Source organism: Caretta caretta, chromosome 2 (assembly GCF_965140235.1).
Source record: "Caretta caretta isolate rCarCar2 chromosome 2, rCarCar1.hap1, whole genome shotgun sequence".
NCBI lineage: Eukaryota > Metazoa > Chordata > Testudines > Cheloniidae > Caretta > Caretta caretta.
The window spans coordinates 250,942,684-250,967,109 of NC_134207.1; the positions used below are offsets into that span (position 1 = coordinate 250,942,684).

Sequence of the window (24,426 nt, forward strand, 5' to 3'; positions counted from 1 at the left end):
GAGTGGTTAAGCACTGGAATAAATTGTCTAGGGAGGTGGTGGAATCTCCATCATTCAGGATTTTTAAGATCAAGTTGAACAAACACCTGTCAGGGATGGTCTAGATAATACTTAATCCTGCTTTGAGTGCATGAGACTGGACTAGATGATCTCTTGAGGTCCCTTCCAGTTCTATGATTCCTATGATCCAATGGTCCCTCCAGCCTTAAACCTCTCTGAATCTATGAAACACCTTAATGTCATCTGAAAAGGTCAGGGTTAATTACCAATTCCCTAAAATAAATATATATATATCATTAAAAATAGTCTAAGTAAATGTTGTTCACATTTCAGGTTCTACAGCTGTAGAACAGAATGAGAAGGCGGTGAGATTGCTGCAACAGGAAACAGGTATGAATAATATCATGGCTGCTCAAGCGATTTGTTGGGATAAGAAAAGAATACCTTGAACACATGACAATTTTTGCAAGAAGACCTGAATACCGGTCTGAGTGATATGGACTGGGAAATAGCACTTATTAACATCAAAAATAGTCTAGCAGCAGGTTTTTAAAATAAGTATTATCTGATCCCCTATACAGGCAAAATGTTCAGGAAATAAATGTAGGGAAAAACATAGGCAGAAGGTGATGATTAAGCACGTGACCTAGGACTGTAGAAAATGCAATGATTTTCAGGTATAGTTTTAAGAAGGTCAGCTTTTAGGCATATATTCAGTAGTGAACTCTACCCTAGGACTTACTAGTTAAGAAATGACAGGGTTAAAGAAAGTGCTGAGGAAATGGGACAGTGGGGCTAACCACTTTCATCATATGCAAATAGGTTAGACATTGGATAACTAGTGAACCACTGGGAAAACAGGAATGGCTATCCCTCTTAGCTCAGAATATAAACCAAGCACAGTGTGTAGGGTAAATGCAAGGTAACAAGAAAATATTATAATCTAGAATGTATGAACTGGTTAAAAGATCTTATTACTGAACATATTGGCTTTCAGAAGAGTTGTGTAAATTTATAGAATTACAGGGTCAACTAGTTTATTTCCCCCTTCCACCATACAATCTGCATGACCATTACACCTCTTTTCCTGTTGATTTTCTCCTTTGATAATGACTGGGAATTTTTCAAACCCTATGTTTTAATAGAGCATATGCAAACATAATCACCTTTTTCTAACTTCTTTTATATGCACCTACACCATCAATGTCAGTAGACTGTGCTCTGGGAAAAGCATGATTAACCCCTTGGTAGCAGGGGAAGCTTGCTTTTCAATGTTGCAGAAAAATAATATCTGTATTAGTCCTTTAAAATTCTCAGAGCTAGGCTAACAGACTAAACAGCTATGTCTTGTCTTAATCTATGTTTTGTGACATAGAATATAGACTGTTATATAAATGAACAATTTTAATATATTATCTTATACATATGCAGGCACACTAAATGCACAAGGCACTTTACACAACACAGACTAAGACATATTAGCATATTCTTCACTGAGAAAGAAGGAAGTTCCTCATCTGAAAAGTTTTAAGGTACGATAAATGTTCATCCCATCTTTAGAAGTTGAAACTGAAAAAGTTTTAAACTTCCGACAAGGAAAAAGTGTATTCTTCATATATTTTAAATTTTCAAACCGTCACAATAGTTTCATATTCATTTACTTTTATGTTTAAATCCTTCTTCCTTGCAGGATTTAGACTTCTGCAGAGACATGCTATCCTTATCAGTAACTGCAGAAAACTCAACGACTTCACATAAACTTGTGGAAAGAGAAGAAGCTACAGAAAACTGAAGGGAAAAAAAAAAAGAAACAATGCTAACAGCTACAATATTTTCATACAGTGGTGGTTCACTCTGAGTGCAATTTTTTTTCTTATGAGTTATGTATACCATTTATGCTGCTATTCACAATGGTTTCTCAAACTTCCCACTGACCTTTAATATTTAATTATACACATGAAAAGTGGATTTGTGCTATTTCATCTGAATTGGCGTTCAATAGGAAGTACAAAGAAGAAAGCTAGCCATCAAAATCCATCAATTTTGCTCTCTTTGAAACTGGATTAAAAAAGAGGGCTACAGACCAGCCACATTTCTAACAAATGGATCAAAAGGATAACTAAGCCTGTTCTGCAGCCACCCACTTATTTCTGCTGAATGAAGCAATTAGTGATGAAGTGACTAAAAAACATGCAAGAAATAAAACTAACTACAGTAGAGTAAAATATGTACTGGCACTCACCAAACGCTTAGAATCCTCTTTCTGTCTATAAAAAAACAGAAGTTGACGTACTAAAAGGGTCAGATTAGCTCCACTGGCAGTGGAGACAGTTCCTCCAGATTGTGCCAGATTAGCACAGCGATCGAATTCACTTCTTTGGATGGAGTACTTAAAAGTTAAAAATAAATTAAAATTATGCTCTGACAACACATTAAAATATAAATGCAGGATTTTAAGCTATTCATTTTGAGTTTCCATCTTATCTGACAGGTAAAATGAAGGTACTATTCTGATGTTACATATTTGTTAAGAGTCCAAGTTAGACAAATCCCCTCCACAGCATTATGCTGATTCTTTGTTTACAATTTGTCCTGAAGACCCATGTTAAGAAATACCATTTAATATAAACTTGTTTTGAACCAGCCCACTCTGTTAGCCAGTTCATAAACATAAACAACCCTTTTGCAGAATAACTGACCCAGTGCTGTCTTAAAGAAGCCCCTTCCAAATCAACCTATCACCTAAATTATATGAAGAAACATGTTTGTGTATCACACACTAGAAATGCCATTTCAATCACTTGAAACATATTGGCCCAATTTTCAGAGGTGCTAAGCAACCCCAGCTTCTCTTCATGTAAACAGGAACTGCAAGAACATGGTCCAGCAATGCCCTTATGCACGTGCTTTAACTTTGAAAACATGAATATTCCCACTGAAGTCAATGCTCAACAATGCCCTTTAAAAATAAGGCCAAACTGAGAATAAAACCAACTCTTGCATTTCACTTTTCTTGTATGGGTTTGCACCATGCTTACCAAAGGAAGCTAGCAATATCAAAGTTTCTCAACAGAAATGGCTAGGACTATAGTATTAAGAAACCCCAGCTTCAATTAAATTGTTTTACACATTTATTTTATCACAATTTCTCTCTCAATTGATGAGAAAAATACCTACTTGGTACTTTCTGGCCCTGTACCCCCGAACGAAGGACTGGATGATTATTGCATTTTTCAGCCTTCGTCTTTCTTCCTATAAAATGAAAGAAATAAGGTAGTCAAAAATAAAGGATGCAAAACTGAATCTTGCTTCAATAATTTTGTCATATATATTTATATTCAAAGATATTTTTGTTTTTTTTATATACTCTGTCCAATTTGCTTTTTCTGTATGTTTGCATACTTCTGAAAATTAAATATATCTTTATCAAAATAAGAGAAAGGTGCCTGTGACTTAAACATTAGTGACATACACATATACATAATTTAGTCCTGCTCAGGAAGAGATTCCTTTTGTTTGTAAAGGCAATGTAAATTTATAGCAGGATAAGCAATTTTTAATAATCAATAAGAATTATATGAAAAAATGTCATGATTTCAAGAACAGAAGAGGAGTTTTCATATCTTATTAAACATAGTGTTTTAACACCACACTTTTCAATGACTGATTTAAATCTGATAATACCGTTTACTGGCAAATGAAGTGTAAAAATACAATAAGGAAGGCCAAAGAAGGATTTGAGGAACAGCTAGCCAAAGACTCAAAAAGTAATAGCAAATTTTTGTTTAAGAACATCAGAAGCAGGAAGCCTGCTAAACAACCAGTGGGGCCACTGAACGATCGAGGTGCTAACGGAGCACTCAAGGACAATAAGGCCATTGCGGTCTTCACGGTGGAGGACGTGAGGGAGATTCCCAAACATGACCCATTCTTTTCAGGTGACAGCTCTGTGGAACTGTCCCAGATTGAGGCATCATTAGAGAAGGTTTTGGAACAAATTGATAAATTAAACAGCAGTAAGTCACCAGGACCAGATGGTATTCACCCAGGAGTTCTGAAGGAACTCAAATGTGAAACCGCAGAACTACTAACTGTAGTCTGTAACCTATCATTTAAACCAGCTTTTGTACCAGAGGACTGGAGGATAGCTAATGTGAAGCCAATTTTTAAAAAGGGCTCCAGAGGTTATCCTGGCAATTACAGGCCTGTAAGCCTGACTTCAGTACCAGGAAACTGGTTGAAACTATAATAAAGAATAATATTGTCACACGTATAGATGAACATAATTTGTTGAGGAAGAGTCAACATAGTTTTAGTAAAGGGAAATCATGCCTCACCAATCTACTAGAATTCTTGGAAGGGGTCAAAAAGCATGTGGACAAGGGTGATCCAGTGGATATAGTGTACTTAGATTTTCAGAAAGCCTTTGACAAGGTCCATCACCAAAGGCTCTTAAGCAAAGTAAGCTGCCATGGGATAAGAGGGAAGGTGCTCTCATGGATTGATAACTGGTTAAAAGATAGGAAACAAAGGATAGGAATAAGTGGTCATTTTTCAGAATGGAGAGAAGTAAATAGTGGTGTCCCATTCAATATATTGATAAATGATCTGGAAAAAGGGGTAAACAGTGAGGTGGCAAAATTTGCAGATGATACATAACTGCTCAAGATAGTTAAGTCCCAGGCAGACTGCAAAGAGCTACAAAGGGATCTCTCAAAACTGGGTGACTGGGCAACAGAATGGAAGATGAAATTTAATGTTGATAAATGCAAAGTAATGCACATTGGAAAACATAATCCCAACCATACATATAAAATCATGGGGTCTAAATGAGCTGTTACCACTCAAGAAAGAGATCTTCGAGTCATTGTGGATCGTTCTTTAAAAACATCCGCTCAATGTGCATCGGCAGTCAATAAAGCAAACAGAATGCTGGGAATAATTAAGAAAGGGATAGATGATAGGACAGAAAATATCAAGTTGCCTCTATATAAATCCATGGTATGCCCACATCTGGAATACTGTGTGCAGATGTGGTCGCCCCATCTCAAAAAATATATATTGGAATTGGAAAAGGTTCAGAAAAGGGCAACAAAAACGATTAGGGGTATGGAACGGCTTCCGTATGAGGAGAGATGAATAAGCCTGGGACATTTCAGCTTGAAAAAGAGACGGCTAAGGGGAGATATGATTGAGGTCTATAAAATCATGACTGGTGTAGAGAAAGTAGATAAGGAGGTGTTGTTTACTCCTTCTCCTAACACAAGAATTGGGGCCACCAAATGAAATTAACAGGCAGCAGGTTTAAAACAAATAAAGTATTTTTTCCACACAATGCACAATCAACCTGTGGAACTCCTTGCCAGAGGATGTTGTGAAGGCCAAGACCATAACAGGGTTCAAAAAAGAACTAGATACATTCATGGAGGATAGGTCCATCAATGGCAATTAGCCAGAATGGGCAGAAATGGTGTCCCTAGCCTCTGTTTGCCAGAAGCTGGAATGAGCGACAGGGGATGGATCACTTGATGATTATCTGTTCTGCTCATTCCCTTGGGGGCACCTGGCACTGGCCACTATTGGAAGACAGGATACTAGGCTAGATGGACCTTTGGTCTGACCCAATAGGGCCATTCTTATGTTTACCCTTTGACCCAAGTGGTTAGCCAAAGTTCAGGGCCTTTTAGGGATGTTTCTGTTAGGATAAAAAATAGATTATATCAGTCAGGTATATTCTTGGTGTAGTCTTACTGCCTCTAAAGGGATCCTTTGCTTCTGAGAGGAAGATGAGATCTGGTGCTTCAGACCCAGGGACATGGCATGGAGATAGAGAAAGACACTTCCTCTTCGCACAAAAATTAGAGAAGATGAGGAACGTTTTATGGAGTCTTCTCAGCACCCAGAAATGTCTTAAAGTATCATTTCCTTAAAAAGACTTAATTTCTGCAAAAGAATTAAGCAGAAAGCCAAGCTGGCTCAGATATTCTGGAAGAAGTTTAATAGTTTCTACTGCTAGCACAGCCAATTAAGGTGATAAGAAGTATTCGATGGAAGTGCATATAATTACATTTCCATTCATACCTGTACTATTTGGTAGGATGCATTTATTCGGGCAGGGGGAGAGGAGGAGGATAAAACTGCAGGTAATCGGGTAAGTAACTCTCAAAGGCAATGGCTGAGGACAGGGGAAGTAGGGAAATCGGGCAACAGCAAAATCAGTGAGGGTTACTTGGGGACAGGTCAAAATTTTTCCCTTTTTTTTTTTTTTTTAAAACTACTGTGACAAACCCATACCCGCTTACATTTTTACGGCCTACTCAGACAAAAAAAAGAAGTCTCCATGTGACATTTGATGCTATTTAAAAGTTTGCTGTAGACAGACAAGCCATTCTTATTATCCTAATTAACCAGTGATTAATTTACCAAATATGCCTTTGTCCTGTTTTCTAAGACAAGCCATTTTTGAGATGAGATGTCAAAAAAAGGCATTAAAAGAATTTCAGAAAAACACGATCCAACATCTACAGTATGATTTTGAATCCCAGGTCCCCAAACAGACTGACTGACTATTCCAAGATTTGAGCAAATTAATTCCGTGCTGGCCCCAGACCAAAACACAAAATGTGAAACATCAAAGATTTTAAGGTTTTAATGGATGGAAGGACAAAGTTAGGAAAAATTCTCAACCTCAACTATGGAGATGCACCACCTCTCCATAATATCACAGGGTGAAATTATGCAGCAAGGCAGATATATTTTCCCTCTCTGCAGGTATGGGTTTCATCCTAGAATACATAATTGTCAATTAGTGACCCATAATTGTGAGTGTTTGAAGTCTGAGGTCACTACTGAGATTTCACTGCATGCACTTTTTCAAAGCCCATAACTGATTTTATTCTCAAAGGACTCATTCTTTTAAAAAAAAAAAAAAAAACAACTCTTCTATAAAGGGACTTTTATTTCATCCTGTAAAACTAATATATGTGGAGATTAGGGTTGTCAAGCGATTAAACAAATTAATCGCGATTAATTGTGCGATTAAAAAAATCACAATTAATCGTGTTATCAATCACGCTGTTAACCAATAATACAATACCATTTATTGAAATATTTAGGATGTATAATTTTTGAAATGTATTGATTTCAATTACAACACAGAATAGAAAGTGAACAGTGCTTGCTTTATATTTATTTTTGATTAAAATATTTGCACTGTAAAAAACAAACAGTATTTTTTAATTCACCTCATACAAGTACTACAATGCAATCTCTTCACCATGAAAGTTGAACATTCAAATGTAGAATTATGTACAAAAAAAATCTGCATTCAAAAATAAAACAATGTAAAACTTTAGAGAAGTGGTGGGCAATTTGTGGCCCGTCAGGGTAATCTGCTGGCGGGCCTCCAGACCGTTTATTTACATTTGCACGGCAGCCCACAGCTCTAGTGCAAATGTTCCCGGACAATGGGAGCTGTGGGAATATATCTGAAAATGTAGAAAAACGTCCACAAATATTTAATAATTTTCAATTGGCATTCTATTGTTTAACAGTGCGATTAATCACAATTAATTTTTTTGAGTTAATAGCATGAGTTAACTGCAATTAATTGACAGCCCTAGTGGAGCTATACATTATACACATATTTGTGTGATACATACACAAAGCATATGCCTATAATATACCCATACACAGTGCTTTGTTTCTGATGCAAGTATTAGCAGCTGAATGAGTGTGTTAGCCACTTATCACTCAGCAAAAAGTTTCTGAAACACAGAATAGTACTTTTGCATGTTGGTAAGGACTGACAGATCATAAATGGGAGTAGTAATTTAAGATACCAGATTGCATGTGTAAATTCAGTACATAACTGTGCATCCAACTTAAAAATCAATCCTTTTAGATCTCAAAACCCAGTAACTAATATAAAAAATAGTGAATTACAATAGAACTTGTTAGCAGTCTCGCAAAAAAACAAAAGCACAGGTTTATGAGTCAAATGTTCTTGTTTATGGTCTTTATCAGTATGTAAACTATTCAGGTACACATTGTTGTCTGAGACCAATTATCTAAACTTAAAGGGGTATTTTCACCCCCTTTTAAAATATGGGGAAGGTCAAACAAAAATGAATCCTTTCACTTTCCACTTACTTGGTATCATTTTATTGCCAAGTCTGTTCATTAAAACAACTATGTTTGGAAAACGGTATTTTCACCGTTCCAGTTTACATTCTTTTCATAGGTGATTTTGGAGTAATTAGTTATGGCAGCAGATTAATGTCACAACACAGGATAATGATTTAATTGCAGGCTCAAGCATCATTATCATAATAATTATCATCCCTACTCCTTATAGAGCATTTTTCATCAGTAGATTTCAAAGTACTTTACAAAGGAGGTCAGTATCATTCTCTTTACAGATGGGGAAACTGAGGCACAGAAAGGGGAAGAAGCCAGTGTCAGAGTCTTGTATAGAACCTAGGTCTCCTGAGTCCCAGTTCAGAGGAATCGAGGACATGGGAGGCGTAAGGAGAAAATTCCTGGCCACATAAATTCCTTTTTCCATTAAGGGCCTGATCCAATTCTCATTGAAGTCATTGGCAAAACTTGCATTGATTTCCATGGGTATTGCTTCAGACACTAAATACTTTTTTAAAAAAAAGTAAATAGTTCTAATAGAAGAATATTCATATCGGGGAAATCTAGGGGGAAAAGTTTAAATGGTTCTGTTGATTCTGATATATGGAAGAACAAAATGTACATAGAAAGTTCACAAACTGAAAAAAACCCTATAGAATAATTTCAAGTAAAACTCTACTAAAGTACAAAATTTCAAAGTCTAACTATCATCAGGCTGAACAAAATTACAGTGTACATGCAAGCTGTTGTTTTCCACAACACTATCTCTATTTTACCTCTCGTTTACGCCTTTCTTCCTGGGTACGATGGAGAAGAGAAGCCTTTTCTTCCTAGAAGGAGACCAAAAAAAGCTGCTGTAGTGTTTTCACTCAAAAGTTCAGGTATTTGCATAAAGTAATAGACATTTTTAAATGGTTCACAGTGCAGAATACATTCCATATTCAAGGAAATGCAAAAATGTGACCTATTAGCATTTTCGCTGTTATGGGCCCAGATCTGATGCAATTTCATTTCCTATTAGCTATCTACTTCTACCTATCCACTTGGTACTTATATGGCCGCCATCACCATCCATCTGAAGGTTCATTAACATTAATGAATTTATACTCAGAACACCTCCCTGTAAGTTTGGGAAATATCCCTATTTTACAGATGGGAACCTGAGGCAGAGAGAGAGATTATTACCCACTCTAGCAAGGTACTTTAAAAGGTGGTTCAAAAGAAATTAACTGTCAGCCCATAACTTCTGACTGAGTTACAAAAGTCCTCAAATCCTGATTTTAAAACTTCAAGTTAGAGAGATTCCACCATTTACTCTAGTTCAAACCAGCAAGTGACCCAGGCCCCACACTGCAGAGGAAGGCAAAAAACCCTCAGGGTCTCTGCCAATCTGACCATCTATTCCTCTAAAGACAGTATTTTAATTTCCAAAGAGACCATTACAGTCATTGGTCTCCAAAGAGAAATGTTTCCGCATATTTTAAACACAATAAAAAAAGATTTAAAAAAAATCTATCATTCAACTGGAAAGAAAGCCTCTCACACTGGCACGGTAAAAGTTTCTGACTATACCATGTAAAAAAACAACTGAAGTTAATAATATGCCATGAGTTAAGTATATAAAAGGGTAATTTTGATAGTATGAACCAAGTATAAATTAATTGATAAATTGAGTGTTCAGGATAAACCCTTACAGATTACCTCTTTTCTCGCAATTGATATCCAGTGGACTACTAGCTTTGGCGCCTGATGAAACATTCTTAGTATCAAACTCCTGCACAGAAACACAACCCCAGTGACACCAACTACCTGTCAATCTGTTTCACTCTGCAGACAGAGCCAATAAGAAAACGCTCCTGCTCTGAAACATGTACACTTGTAATTTCTCACATTTCAGGGCTGGAGGGAAAAACAGGAGAGAAACAGAAAAAGGAAGACATACCTGGCTAAAGATGAATGTGAGTGGGTGAGGGATGAAGAGAGGGAGACAGGAAAGAGACAGCCATGATACATGAAAAATGGGTTGAAAAGAGATACATGGACAGAAAAAAATGGCAAGAGGGAGTGGAGGCCCAAAACCATATTCTCCTTATAGTCTGGGTTTGTGTGTATAAAAAGATCTTCTACACTTTCCACAGTATGCGTCCGATGTAGTGAGCTGTAGCTCACGAAAGCTTATGCTCAAATAAATTGGTTAGTCTCTAAGGTGCCACAAGTACTCCTTTTCTCACCACTTAAGACATTTTTAAAAATTTGACTCCGTAAAGAAGCAGTAAACAAAGACCTGTTAGGTCAGCTACTCCAATTCTAACATGTATGCTCTATGACTAAAAACTTTTGGGGAAAATCTTAGTAATTATTTGTATTACAAGTGCATTTTTATCTATCTAGTTATATTTCTTTGCTTTTGCACTAAGCAGTTACAAAATCTATCACAGTAGACAGAATCAGACAGTCAGAAACTAATATAACCGTGGATATCTGCAATCTCATTACTGGTGCTGAGTCATACTTGGCTTCTGTCATCTAGGGTGTCAACTAGTTTGCTGACAGCTATTAGATGGTATTCTAAACTCCCTCCCCTGGCATACAGCAGTGGCCTGAGATACTGGCATACTGGACAGTCACCTAGGTTTTAACACTGCAGGGGGCTCCAAAATCATCTCCACCTCATGCTATCTCCCTTCTTTTCTGCCTCATTGCTGCTATTTATGAGCATCTATCAGATGCTGCTGCTGCCACCTCATTCCCTTGCTGGATAGTCCACCAGCCACTTCTCAATTGCAGCAGCATGTACTTCTCATGTTTGCTCCACATTTGGAAGTCTCAGATGCAGGGGGCATCCAGCTGCAGTTCCTGCCTTGGCTCCTTCGGTCTAAATCTAAGAGTCTTTAGGCTGGTTATGGCCCAAGCAAAAAGACAAGGAGAGCGGACACATAAACCTGGGGAGGGAAGAGTGTAAGGAAGCCAGAAAAAGAGGCTGGCAACCTTAAAGATCTCTGTGACTTACGAATGAAAGAAACCCTTGAACCCTTCACCATTATCAAATATGCAGGTCAAATATGTGCAGTTTAAATCTCTATCATGCAACAATTGAGTGAAAAACAAAATCAGGAAAACAAAATTCCTGTCCTCTCCTTCATGTCACCGATTTGAACTGCTATCTTTAGAGGGACTGTTCTTACATATTATTTACGATACACTGCAAATCATTGTTACTGAGGGAAGTTGTGCAAAGAGATGAGTTTTCCACGGCACCCTAAAAAAGGTAAGTGGAGAGACATGCCAGCTGGCAGTTCTTCTTCACACTTAAGACATGGACTGTGTCTGTGTGTTTCATACCACATGGAGCACAATGTCAGCACTTAATAAATAATAACCTCTGTTCCACCCATTCTTTCTTCCAGTGGAGAGTCAGAGCTGAGGCCACTCTCCCCTGCAGCAAAGGTGGCCAGAAACCATTTTTGCAGGCTCTCCAGATGTAGTGTACTGAGCCTGGGAAAGTCGAGTTTCAGAAGCCCTTTATGACCACACAAGTAGCTGCTGTACGAGTCAAGAAAAATCAAAAACTTGATATGATGCAGTCCCAGAGGCAGGAAAGTACAGCATGAAAGAGTCCTAAATTTTGAAGTGAAAGCAGACAGTAGCTTCAGACATCTGGAATCCTGTATATTTCACTTATCAAGCACAGGAAGAAGATAAGCAGAGCAGAGCCAAGCAGAAGAAAGGTAGACAAAGCACAAGGACAAAGACAGAAGCAAGATGACAAAAAATAGACATGCAAAGACAAAATGGAGCAGACAAAACAGAACAGCAGATGAAGACAATGACACAGGCAAGAAAGTTGAAGGAGAGACCAGAGAAACAGAGAAGTGAAGGAAGCAGGCAGAGGACAAAGCATATTATAGAAAGAAAGGCTCACAGCAAGAAAAATCAGTGATTACAGCAGAAGACACACTTTTTTAAAGTAACATTTAGAGTACCAGGGGATAACAGTTTGTAGCTTCTGTAGGCCATGCTTACTACACACAACCACCACTCCCTCAAAACTCTGTCTGCCACTCTCCCTTCCCCCCTTATTTCAAAAACTCCCTGCAACTCCCTCCAGTCTCTCCTGGGACAGGAGTTCTGTGTGCCCCTATTCCCCCCACTGTGCCCAAGGCTCTGTCTGCCCCCCAATCATACCTTTACCCATACAAGGAAGTCTGTATGCCCCTTTCCCCGACCTTCCTATACCAGGGTCTCCCAATCTCCCCCCTGCCAGGGATTGTGTACATGCCCTAATTCCCCACACATCCTCCTGCCATTATTCTTCTTTCTGTCTGGGAGATAAGACATTCAGGGTGTCAACATGTTAAACGAATACAGACTAACACGGCTGTTCCTCTGAAATCTATTGGGAGGATAAGCAGAGATGAAATGGTGGGATTGTTATGCTGGGAAGCATTACTGGTGCCATCAACCAGTTATTTGATCTACAGACAATTGCAGAGGTGCCTAAAGATGTGGCTATGCTACTCAGATGTCAGGGGCTCCATATATCCTCCATTTTTCCTCTTTCAGTTTCGATTTTCCCCAAAATCAATAAGGTTCTGTCCACTGGTGCTGAGAACATTCCCTAAAATTTTGGAATTGATTAGACGTGGCATTCAAAAGTTATTACATTACATACAGCCATGAAGTTGAGTGTTTTAAGGCCTTTGCTAGGTTCACCAGTTACATTTTAAAACCTAGGTTTCAGAGTAGCAGCCACGTTAGTCTGTATCCACAAAAAGAGCAGGAGTACTTGTGGCACCTTAGAGACTAACACAGTTATTAGAGCATAAGCTTTCGTGGGCTACAGCCCACTTCATCGGATGCATAGAATGGAACATATAGTAAGAAGATATATATATATACATACAGACAGGTTTCAGAGGAACAGCCGTGTTAGTCTGTATTCGCAAAAAGAAAAGGAGTTCTTGTAGCACCTTAGCCCTGGTCTACACTAGGACTTTAGGTCGAATTTAGCAGCGTTAAATCGATTTAAACCTGCACCCGTCCACACAATGAAGCCCTTTATTTCGACTTAAAGGGCTCTTAAAATCGATTTCCTTACTCCACCCCTGACAAGTGGATTAGCGCTTAAATCAACGTTGCCGGCTCGAATTTGGGGTACTGTGGACACAATTCGATGGTATTGACCTCCGGGAGCTATCCCAGAGTGCTCCATTATGACCGCTCTGGACAGCGCTCTCAACTCAGATGCACTGGCCAGGCAGACAGGAAAAGAACCGCGAACTTTTGAATCTCATTTCCTGTTTGGCCAGCGTGGCAAGCTGCAGGTGACCATGCAGAGCTCATCAGCACAGGTGACCATGATGGAGTCCCAGAATCGCAAAAGAGCTCCAGCATGGACCGAACGGGAGGTATGGGATCTGATCGCTGTTTGGGGAGAGGAATCCGTGCTATCAGAACTCAGTTCCAGTTTTCGAAATGCCAAAACCTTTCTGAAAATCTCCCAGGGCATGAAGGACAGAGGCCATAACAGGGACCCGAAGCAGTGCCGCGTAAAACTGAAGGAGCTGAGGCAAGCCTACCAGAAAACCAGAGAGGCGAACAGCCGCTCTGGGTCAGAGCCCCAAACATGCCGCTTCTATGATGAGCTGCATGCCAATTTAGGGGGTTCAGCCACCACTACCCCAGCCATGTTGTTTGACTCCTTCAATGGAGATGGAGGCAATACGGAAGTAGGTTTTGGGGACGAAGAAGATGATGATGAGGAGGTTGTAGATAGCTCACAGCAAGCAAGCGGAGAAACCGGTTTTCCCGACAGCCAGGAACTGTTTCTCACCCTAGACCTGGAGCCAGTACCCCCCGAACCCACCCAAGGCTGCCTCCTGGACTCAGCAGGCGGAGAAGGGACCTCTGGTGAGTGTACCTTTTAAAATGCTATACATGGTTTAAAAGCAAGCATGTGAAAGGATTACTTTGCCCTGGCATTTGCGGTTCTGCCTTTGCAAAAGGTTTCTGGGGAGGGCAGCCTTATTTCGTCCTTCATGGTAGGACACTTTACCACTCCAGGCCAGTAACACGTACTCGGGAATCACTGTAGAACAAAGCATTGCAGTGTATGTTTGCTGGCATTCAACCAAAATCCGTTCACGCGGTGGGAGGAGGCAAAATGCGACCTTGTAAAGAAAGCACATGTGCTATGTATGTAATGTTAACAGCAAGGTTTACCCTGAAAGAGTGTAGCGACTGTTTTATAAAATGTGTCTTTTTAAATACTGCTGTCCCTTTTTTTTTCTCCACCAGCTGCATGTGTTTCAATGATCACAGGATCTTCTCCTTCCCAGAGGCTAGTGAAGCTTAGAAAGAAAAAAAAACGCACTCGCGATGAAATGTTCTCCGAGCTCATGCTGTCCTCCCACACTGACAGAGCACAGACGAATGCGTGGAGGCAAATAATGTCAGAGTGCAGGAAAGCACAAAATGACCGGGAGGAGAGGTGGAGGGCTGAAGAGAGTAAGTGGCGGGCTGAAGACAGGGCTGAAGCTCAAATGTGGCGGCAGCGTGATGAGAGGAGGCAGGATTCAATGCTGAGGCTGCTGCAGGACCAAACCAGTATGCTCCAGTGTATGGTTGAGCTGCAGCAAAGGCAGCTGGAGCACAGACTGCCACTGCAGCCCCTCTGTAACCAACCGCCCTCCTCCCCAAGTTCCATAGCCTCCACACCCAGACGCCCAAGAACGCGGTGGGGGGGGCTCCGGCCAACCAGCCACTCCACCACAGAGGATTGCCCAAAAAAAAGAAGGCTGGCATTCAATAAATTTTAAAGTTGTAAACTTTTAAAGTGCTGTGCTTAAAGTGCTGTGTGGCATTTTCCTTCCCTCCTCCACCACCCCTCCTGGGCTACCTTGGTAGTCATCCCCCTATTTGTGTGATGAATGAATAACGAATGCATGAATGTGAAGCAACAATGACTTTATTGGCTCTGCAAGCGGTGATCGAAGGGAGGAGGGGAGGGTGGTTAGCTTACAGGGAAGTAGAGTGAACCAAGGGGCGGGGGGGTTCATCAAGGAGAAACAAACAGAACTTTCACACCGTAGCCTGGCCAGTCATGAAACTGTTTTTCAAAGCTTCTCTGATGCGTACCGCGCCCTCCTGTGCTCTTCTAACCGCCCTGGTGTCTGGCTGCGCGTAACCAGCAGCCAGGCGATTTGCCTCAACCTCCCACCCCGCCATAAACGTCTCCCCCTTACTCTCACAGATATTGTGGAGCACACAGCAAGCAGTAATAACAGTGGGAATATTGGTTTCGCTGAGGTCTAAGCGAGTCAGTAAACTGCGCCAGCGCGCCTTTAAACGTCCAAATGCACATTCTACCACCATTCTGCACTTGCTCAGCCTGTAGTTGAACAGCTCCTGACCACTGTCCAGGCTGCCTGTGTATGGCTTCATGAGCCATGGCATTAAGGGGTAGGCTGGGTCCCCAAGGATACATATAGGCATTTCAACATCCCCAACAGTTATTTTCTGGTCTGGGAATAAAGTCCCTTCCTGCAGCTTTTGAAACAGACCAGAGTTCCTGAAGATGCGAGCATCATGCACCTTTCCCGGCCATCCCACGTTGATGTTGGTGAAACGTCCCTTGTGATCCACCAGAGCTTGCAGCACTATCGAAAAGTACCCCTTGCGGTTTATGTACTCGGCGGCTTGGTGCTCCGGTGCCAAGATAGGGATATGGGTTCCGTCTATAGCCCCACCACAGTTAGGGAATCCCATTGCAGCAAAGCCATCCACTATGACCTGCACATTTCCCAGGGTCACTACCCTTGATATCAGCAGATCTTTGATTGCGTGGGCTACTTGCATCACAGCAGCCCCCACAGTAGATTTGCCCACTCCAAATTGATTCCCAACTGACCGGTAGCTGTCTGGCGTTGCAAGCTTCCACAGGGCTATCGCCACTCGCTTCTCAACTGTGAGGGCTGCTCTCATCTTGGTATTCATGCGCTTCAGGGCAGGGGAAAGCAAGTCACAAAGTTCCATGAAAGTGCCCTTACGCATGCGAAAGTTTCGTAGCCACTGGGAATCGTCCCAGACCTGCAACACTATGCGGTCCCACCAGTCTGTGCTTGTTTCCCGAGCCCAGAATCGGCGTTCCACAGCATGAACCTGCCCCATTAGCACCATGATGCATGCATTGTCAGGGCCCATGCTTTCAGAGAAATCTGTGTCCATGTCCTGATCACTCACGGGACCGCGCTGACGTCGCCTCCTCGCCCGGTATCGCGTTGCCATGTTCTGGTGCTGCATATACTGCTGAATAATGCGTGTGGTGGTTAATGTGCTCCTAATTGCCAAAGTGAGCTGAGCGGGCTCCATGCTTGCCGTGGTATGGCGTCCGCACAGAAAAAAGGCGCGGAACGATTGTCTGCCGTTGCTCTGACGGAGGGAGGGGTGACTGACGACACGGCTTACAGGGTTGGCTTCAGGGAGCTAAAATCAACAAAGGGGGTGCCTGTACATCAAGGAGTATTTCAGGCAGGACTGCACGGAGGGTTCCAATAAGAAATGGTGCACCTAAGTTATCGTTGTTATTGGAACAAGGAGGTTAGCCTGGCCTCTGATTGATACATGGCTAGATTTACCTCGCTGCACCTTCTCTGTGAGTGACTGCAGTGTGACCTAGAGGAACGAGTCCCCTAGACAGGGGAGGAGGCAAATGAGTACAAAACAAATCTGGTCTATTTCTTGTTTTGACCCACTCCATCTATCTTTTACATCTTTGGCTGGCAGCAGACGGTGCAGAAGGACTGCATGCCATCCACATCTCATGGCTACTCGGCAGAAGATGGTACAGTACGACTGCTAGCCATCCCCATCTCTTGCCTGCCTGGCAGAAGATGGTGCAATACGACTGCTAGCAATCCTCATCTCTTGCCTGCCTGGCAGAAGATGGTACGGTACGACTGCTAGCAGTCCGTATCGCCTGCCCGCTCACCGTAAGACGGTTCAATAGGACTGACTGCAGGACTAAAGAGAATGACCTGGTCAAGTCACTCCAAATTTAGTCCCTGCGCCCATGTCTGCCCAGGCGCTCCCAGCCGACGCGGCCAGGAGCACCTCGGACACGATGAGGACGACTACCAATCGTATTGCACCGTCTGCTGCCAGAAGGCAAGGGGTTGCTGCTACTGTGCAGCAAAGCCGTACCGCGTCTGCCAGCACCCAGGAGACATAGGGTGACGGTTACCTGAGCGGGCTCCATGCTTGCTGTGGTATGGCGTCTGCACAGTTAACTCAGGAAAAAAGGCGCGAAATGATTGTCTGCCCTTGCTTTCACGGAGGGAGGGAGGGAACGGGGGCCTGATGACACGTACCCAGAACCACCCGCGACAATGTTTTAGCCCCATCAGAGTGCTCCATTGTGACTGCTCTGGACAGCACTCTCAGATGCCCGATTGTTTGCCATTGCTCTGACGCTGGGAGGGGCGCTTACAGGGTTGGCTTCAGGGAGCTAAAATCAACAAAGGGGGTGGCTTTACATCAAGGAGTATTTCAGGCAGGACTTCACGGAGGGTTCCAATAAGAAATGGTGCACCTAAGTTATTGTCCTTATTGGAGCAAGAAGGTTAGCCTGGCCTCTGATTGATACATGGCTAGATTTACCTCGCTGCACCTTCTCTGTAAGTGACTGCAGTGTGATCTAGAAGAATGAGTCCCCTAGACAGGGGACGGGGGGAAGCAAATGAGTACAAAACAAATCTGGTCTATTTCTTGTTTTGATCCACTCCATCTATCTTTTACATCTTTGGCTGGCAGCAGACGGTGCAGAAGGACTGCATGCCATCCACATCTCATGGCTGCTCGGCAGAAGATGGTACAGTACGACTGCAAGCAGTCCGTATCGCCTGCCCGCTCACCATAAGACGGTTCAATAGGACTGACTGCAGGACTAAAGAGAATGACCTGGTCAAGTCACTCCAAATTTAGTCCCTGTGCCCATGTCTGCCCAGGCGCTCCTGATCGACCTCACAGAGGCGACCAGGAGCACCTCAGACATGACGATGACGGCTACCAGTCGTACTGTACCGTCTGCTGTCACAAGTCAAGGGGTTGCTGCTACTGTGTAGCAATGCCGTACCGCGTCTGCCAGCACCCAGGAGACATAGGGTGACGGTTACCTGAGCGGGCTCCATGCTTGCCATGGTATGGCGTCTGCACAGGTAACTCAGGAAAAAAGCCGCGAAATGATTGTCTGCCCTTGCTTTCACGGGGGGAAGGAGGGAACGGGGGGCTGACGATATGTACCCAGAACCACCCGCGACTATGTTTTAGCCCCATCAGGCATTGGGATCTCAACCCAGAATTCCAATGGGCAGCGGAGACTGCGGGAACTGTGGGATAGCTACCCACAGTGCAACGCTCCGGAAGTCGACGCTTGCCTCGGTACTGTGGAAGCGCTCCGCCGAGTTAATGCACTTAATGCACTTAGAGCATTTTCTGTGGGGACACACACACTCGAATTTATAAAACCGATTTCTAAAAAACCGACTTCTATAAATTCGACCTTATTCCGTAGTGTAGACATACCCTTAGAGACTAACCAATTTATTTGAGCATGAGCTTTCGTGAGCTACAGCTCACTTCATCAGATGTATACCGTGGAAACTGCAGCAGACTTTATATATACACAGAGAATATGAAACAATACCTCCTCCCACCCCACTGTCCTGCTGGTAATAGCTTATCTAAAGTGATCATCAGGTGGGCCATTTCCAGCACAAATCCAGGTTTTCTCACCCTCCACCCCCTCACACAAATTCACTCTCCTGCTGGTGCTAGCCCATCCAAAGTGACAACTCTTTACATAATCAAGTCGGGCTATTTCCTGCATAAATCCAGGTTTTCTCACATCCCCCCCCCACCCCCATACACACACAAACTCACTCTCCTGCTGGTAATTTGCAAATTGGATACTATTAATTTAGGCTTAAATAGAGACTGGGAGTGGCTAAGTCATTATGCAAGGTAGCCTGTTTCCTCTTGTTTTTTCCTACCCCCCCCCCCCAAGATGTTCTGGTTTAACTTGGATTTAAACTTGGAGAGTGGTCAGTTTAGATGAGCTATTACCAGCAGGAGAGTGAGTTTGTGTGTGTATGGGGGTGGGGGGGATCACTTCATCGGATGCATACTGTGGAAACTGTGTATATAATGTCTACTGCAGTTTCCACAGTATGCATCCGATGAAGTGAGCTGTAGCTCACGAAAGCTCATGCTCAAATAAATTGGTTAGTCTCTAAGGTGCCACAAGTACTCCTTTTCTTTTTACAAGTACTCCTGTTCATTTTAAAACCTAGAAATGGCAAGTTGATAATTTAAAAAAAAAAAAACACAACAACTGGCTGCACTGCATTATACATCAAGGGAAAGCTTGCAGTTTCACTGGTGTATTAAGTAAGATACCAGGGTGGATAAAAATCAATGGTTTTTTTCCTAAATAAAAAAAATCGTATTTTTTTTTATAAAATGCTTTTTCAGGAAAAAACCTATCTAAAGATAGTTTTCATTAATATACATTATAGCTCAAAGATAACTCATCATGGAATAGGGATTATAAATTCTAGTTCTATAGTATGAGACAATATATTCATGTAATGTTTAGGAAAAATGTTGTAAATGAGTTCCAATAGTTCATGGATTATGTACCCAATTTTATGGGGTTCTAGGAGCTTCTGTATAGATTATTTAGGTTAATCTTTCTATCTACGCAATGGGACTCAGTGCTCACTCTAGAAGATACCATCAGATATGCTTAGTTTTGCAGTTCTCAAACTGTGGATTTGTGTCTGCAGAGATAACATGCTTGTTAACAGCAAAAATGTTTTTTAATACATATATATATATATATATAAAGGTGTGAAATAACAGACCTCAACCCTATTGTCCCTCTGCAAATTTGTGTACACAGAGTCAATCCCTTACCTCTCTCTGAAAGTGCAAAGTTTCAAAAAGTTCAATAGAAGATTGTTGGGGGCAGAATAGATCTGAACAAGGAGAAGAAGTCTGGAGATAAATGTGAGAAGGGAGAGACCCGCAGTAGAAACAAAAGTGAAACAGTTTGAGCAGCATATTCCAGAATACACTTTTATGTAGAAATCCATGATTAAATCAAGTCTTCCTGACTAGTGATTGAAATCATGATTTATACCAATTTGATTTAAATCAAATCTACACTGTAAGATTCCAATTGATATGATGCTTCAGAAAACAGAGGTGGGTTATTATTGAGTGACCATCAGAAACACCAATACATAATAAACAAGGAAACATTTCTAATTTTGAATTTTCTTCTCCTCATTTTGCTCCACTGTACTGTAGAAAATATGCTCCAGTGTAATGTAAAAAATGATTTCACCAATCCTAAGACTTGACTTTATGGGTTCATGGATCTAAAAAGGTCGAAGAGATGGTCTATAGGAGATGAGAAATTCTTTGGGGCTGGAACTGTCTTTACTATATGTCTGTAAAGCAATGGGGCCCTGACCTGACTGGAGCCTCTAGACCAGTGCCTCTCAAGCTATCTAATGTGGGGGACTGGCATTTTTTTTTCCCCAATGTGCGCACAGACTGGCAGCCAATGGCTCGCGGACCGACACCGGTCCGCAGACCACCACTTTGAGTAGCACTGCTCTCGACCAGAGGTGGGCAAACTACAGCCCACAGGACCTTCCTGCCCAGCCCCTGAGCTCCTGGCCTGGGAGGCTAGTCCCTGGCCCCTCCCCCGCTGTTCTCAGTGCACCGCGCCACTGGCGCAACACTCTGGGCAGCACAGTTGCAGAACCGCAGCCTGACCTGGTGCTCTGGGCGGCACGGCTGTAGCACCGCCAGCCACCGGTTCTCCAGGCAGCATGGTAAGGAGGCAGGGGGAGTTGGATAGAGGGCAGGGGGGTTCAGGGGTGTGGTTAGAGGTATGGATAGGGGTCGGGGCAGTCAGAGGGCAGGGAACTGGGGGGTTGGATGGGGCAGGGGCCCCGTTGGGGGTGCAGGAGTTCCGGGGGGACCGTCAGTGGGCAACAAGCAGGGGGTGTCAGATAGGAGGCAGGGGCCGGGCCACGCCTAGCTGTCTGGGGAGAGACAGCCTCCCCTAACTGGCCCTCCATTCAATTTTGGAAACCCGATGTGGCCCTCAGGCCAAAAAGTTTGCCCGCCCCTGCTCTAGACTCTACTGTAATATAAATAAACAACCGGTTATAATTTTTAGCAGCATGTTATTTGATTTATTATATCAAAACTGGAAAGATGTATGTTTTCCACAGCCTGATAACTAAGTATCTTGTCCAATTTTTCTGAAACTTACAGAAAAAAGTTCATCCTTAAGATTAGAAATTTCATCCCAAATTTTCAAAAAGTACCAAAGGATTGAGAACAACAGGTTAGAATGGAATAGCTTCTGCAACCTTAACTATCACTTCATAATTTGTAACTTCAATATAAGGATGAGGAAAATTCCCCATGAAGTAGAAGGAAGAAACCCCCCAGAAAATATATGTATTTATAAATTGTTTCTAAGGTTTCCCTGGTGAGATTGTAAGAATACAAGAACAGCATTACCTCGGAACTCTAGATCTATGCAGTGGAAACAGTGTAGTCTACTGCAAAACTTAGGCCTCGACATTACAGAAATATTGGTATGGGCAGTGCCTTATACCAGTTTGGAGTCTGGACTCCACCTCTGCATAAGGGTCTGCCAATGCTGTATCGTTTGCAGGTACAATAAAGCACTGTAATTCTTTCCCAGGGTACCAACACCCAGAACACAAATTTTAATCACAATCTAAAACCCTAGGATCCAGTAATTTAACAGTGATCTGGCGCGCAGTTACAAATGCAATATAAAATATTTTCTTGTAAAATGCATTTCTAAAAAAAAATTAGATATAATGAAAACCTCTAAATAAAATAAGTTTAAGACTTCCTTTTTGAAAGAAAGGATGAAAAGCTTTCAATCAATAAACCAGTTGTGTCACATATCACTTTTTATTCCCATTCAAACAGATCCCACAATTCTATAATTCTTACAGATACATATAATTGTAAATCCAGATCCCACAATAAAATCTATTCCAGCAGACCCTTGTGCCTGTTCAGATCTCATTGCAGTACTGGGGCCCTTATTCCTACTGTTTAGCTCACCCATTTCTGTTTATTTCCTAGTGAGTCATTCCACGTGCAGAATGCATTATGCAAGCTAAGTACTTTCTCTAGATCCTATCAGTGTACCTCCTATTAAAAAAATACAAGAATTCTCTTTCTTAAAGTGATGTTGTCAATGTAAAAAGTCATACCAATATTATGTGAACAAATTTCTTAGTTCATTATTAAAAACCTCAGATTATTCAAATTGAAAGAATTTTAAAAGCCCAATTTACTTGACACTATTTAAGCTTTATCTTTTCTCATTTCTCCAAGCATCAATTTAATAAACAGATAAAATACCAATGAAGTCAGTTTCACTTTCAGTTTTGTGGTATTGAAATATCTGAGTTACAAACACTGCAGGGGAATATTTATTTTAAAACAGGTGTTGGATTTGTTGTTGTTTTTTAAATTATGATACTATTTAATGGGCTTAAGTTTTATAAAAGTTTGTTTTACAAATTCTACATTTTGGGATAAGCTTGTATTGACAGTGTCCCTTTTAACAGTTTGTCCTGCCAAGTATTACAATATGTCATTACCATGTCAATACCCTGCAAAGAGCTCTCATGGGCAAGTCCCTACTCCCATTCAAAGTCCTTTGACTTAAACGGGATTCCACACAGGGTCTGGGATCTGCCAACATGGATGCAGTTGCAGGTTTAGCACCCAAGTTTCTGTTGAGGGTAAAAGTTGACCAACCTTGACAATTGGCCAGTACTGTAGATCTGACCTTAATTAATCCAAAGTATTTAAAGCAGTTTTTAGCTGAAATCAAGGACAGCCTAAAGATTTTGGCAGCAGGTCAGCAAAGTGATTCTTTGACCCATCACTTCCCAAACCAACTCTTCCTCCCCCAGATCAGAGGTTCTGTAGCTTCAAGCCTTTTAGACCTCAAAAACAATCTCTGGAGTAGGTATAGAAGGTAGTCCACAAGTAACTCAGAATGTTATGGGGATTTTTCTTCAACTCTCAACCATGACAATCAGTTTTCAGTTTGAAGACTACCTTTCAAATGAAAAGGCCTAGAAGCTTACTTCAGGTTTCAGAGTAACAGCCGTGTTAGTCTGTATTCGCAAAAAGAAAAGGAGTAATAGTTAAATGAAGACTGAAACTAACAGTGATATTCAAAGGATCTCAAAAGCCAGGGTACCAGTGCGATTTGTAGGAAGACACTACAAAAAATGAAAATAAACCAACTGGTCATCTAATTCTAAATAAATTCTGCATGGATAATAGCTGATCCTGCAAACAAATACACAACTAGTACAACTAGTCCTATTGAAGTCAATGGGACTAAGCATGGAAGTAAACACTACCAGTGGTGTTTGCAGGTCCTTTGATAGAGGATATCATGCAGTCACAGGTTTATTTACAATGAAACATTTAAAAAATTACTAAAAAATTACAACTGAAATCTTCAAAGGAACTCTCTCAGGTACTGTAACATTAGGAACAATTTTTTTTTCTAGCAATCAAGAGGTTTAATGAAATCTAAAACAAAAATTAATGATTTTTTTAGTTCAATTAAAAGACTGGATTTAAACATTTCCCTTTAAAAATTACATTCCAGATTATATTAATGCACATGAATCAAAAAGTAAAATGATTTAGAGCAAAACTGAACTAGTCTATTTTTAGTACCCAAGCCAACTCTATACAACCACAGTGATAAATTACATTACATTCCATTCAGCATCTTGGATCAAGAAAGCTGTTAGTAACACCAGTAAATAACTCTTTTTAAATATGATTTTTAACTCAGTGTCCCTTTAAGAAAGACCTGCCATTGTACAACACAGTGTGGGCCTATTATCAGGAAGAATCAACTTTTAGGCCCAAATACCTAAATGTCCCTTCCAAATAAATTGACCTATTAAAATGCCCCTTAGGCCTGGTCTACACCTAAAAGTTGTACCAGTATAGATGTTAGTTAGGGAGTAAGATTTTTTTTTAATAGCAGCTATGCCAATATAACGCCTAGTGTGGGACACATTCACTCCAGTATAACTATATTTATGCCAATATAGTTTATGAAACCACACTAGAAGTGTTTTGAAAGTTTAGCTATACCAGTATAACCATACCAGCAAAACATTC

General features: G+C 41.4%; 1 protein-coding gene across 1 annotated transcript in view; it reads right to left on the reverse strand.

Annotated features, from left to right (window-relative positions):
- Positions 1 to 24,426, reverse strand: part of UBE3C (ubiquitin protein ligase E3C) — a 173,717-nt gene that overhangs the window by 146,136 nt on the left and 3,155 nt on the right. The window contains exons 2-4 of the mRNA XM_048837621.2: positions 8,916 to 8,969; positions 3,178 to 3,252; positions 2,243 to 2,389 (exon numbers count right to left, since the gene is read on the reverse strand). Of these exons, the coding sequence (XP_048693578.1) occupies positions 2,243 to 2,389; positions 3,178 to 3,252; positions 8,916 to 8,969 (276 nt within the window). The remainder of the gene's footprint in view (positions 1 to 2,242; positions 2,390 to 3,177; positions 3,253 to 8,915; positions 8,970 to 24,426) is intronic.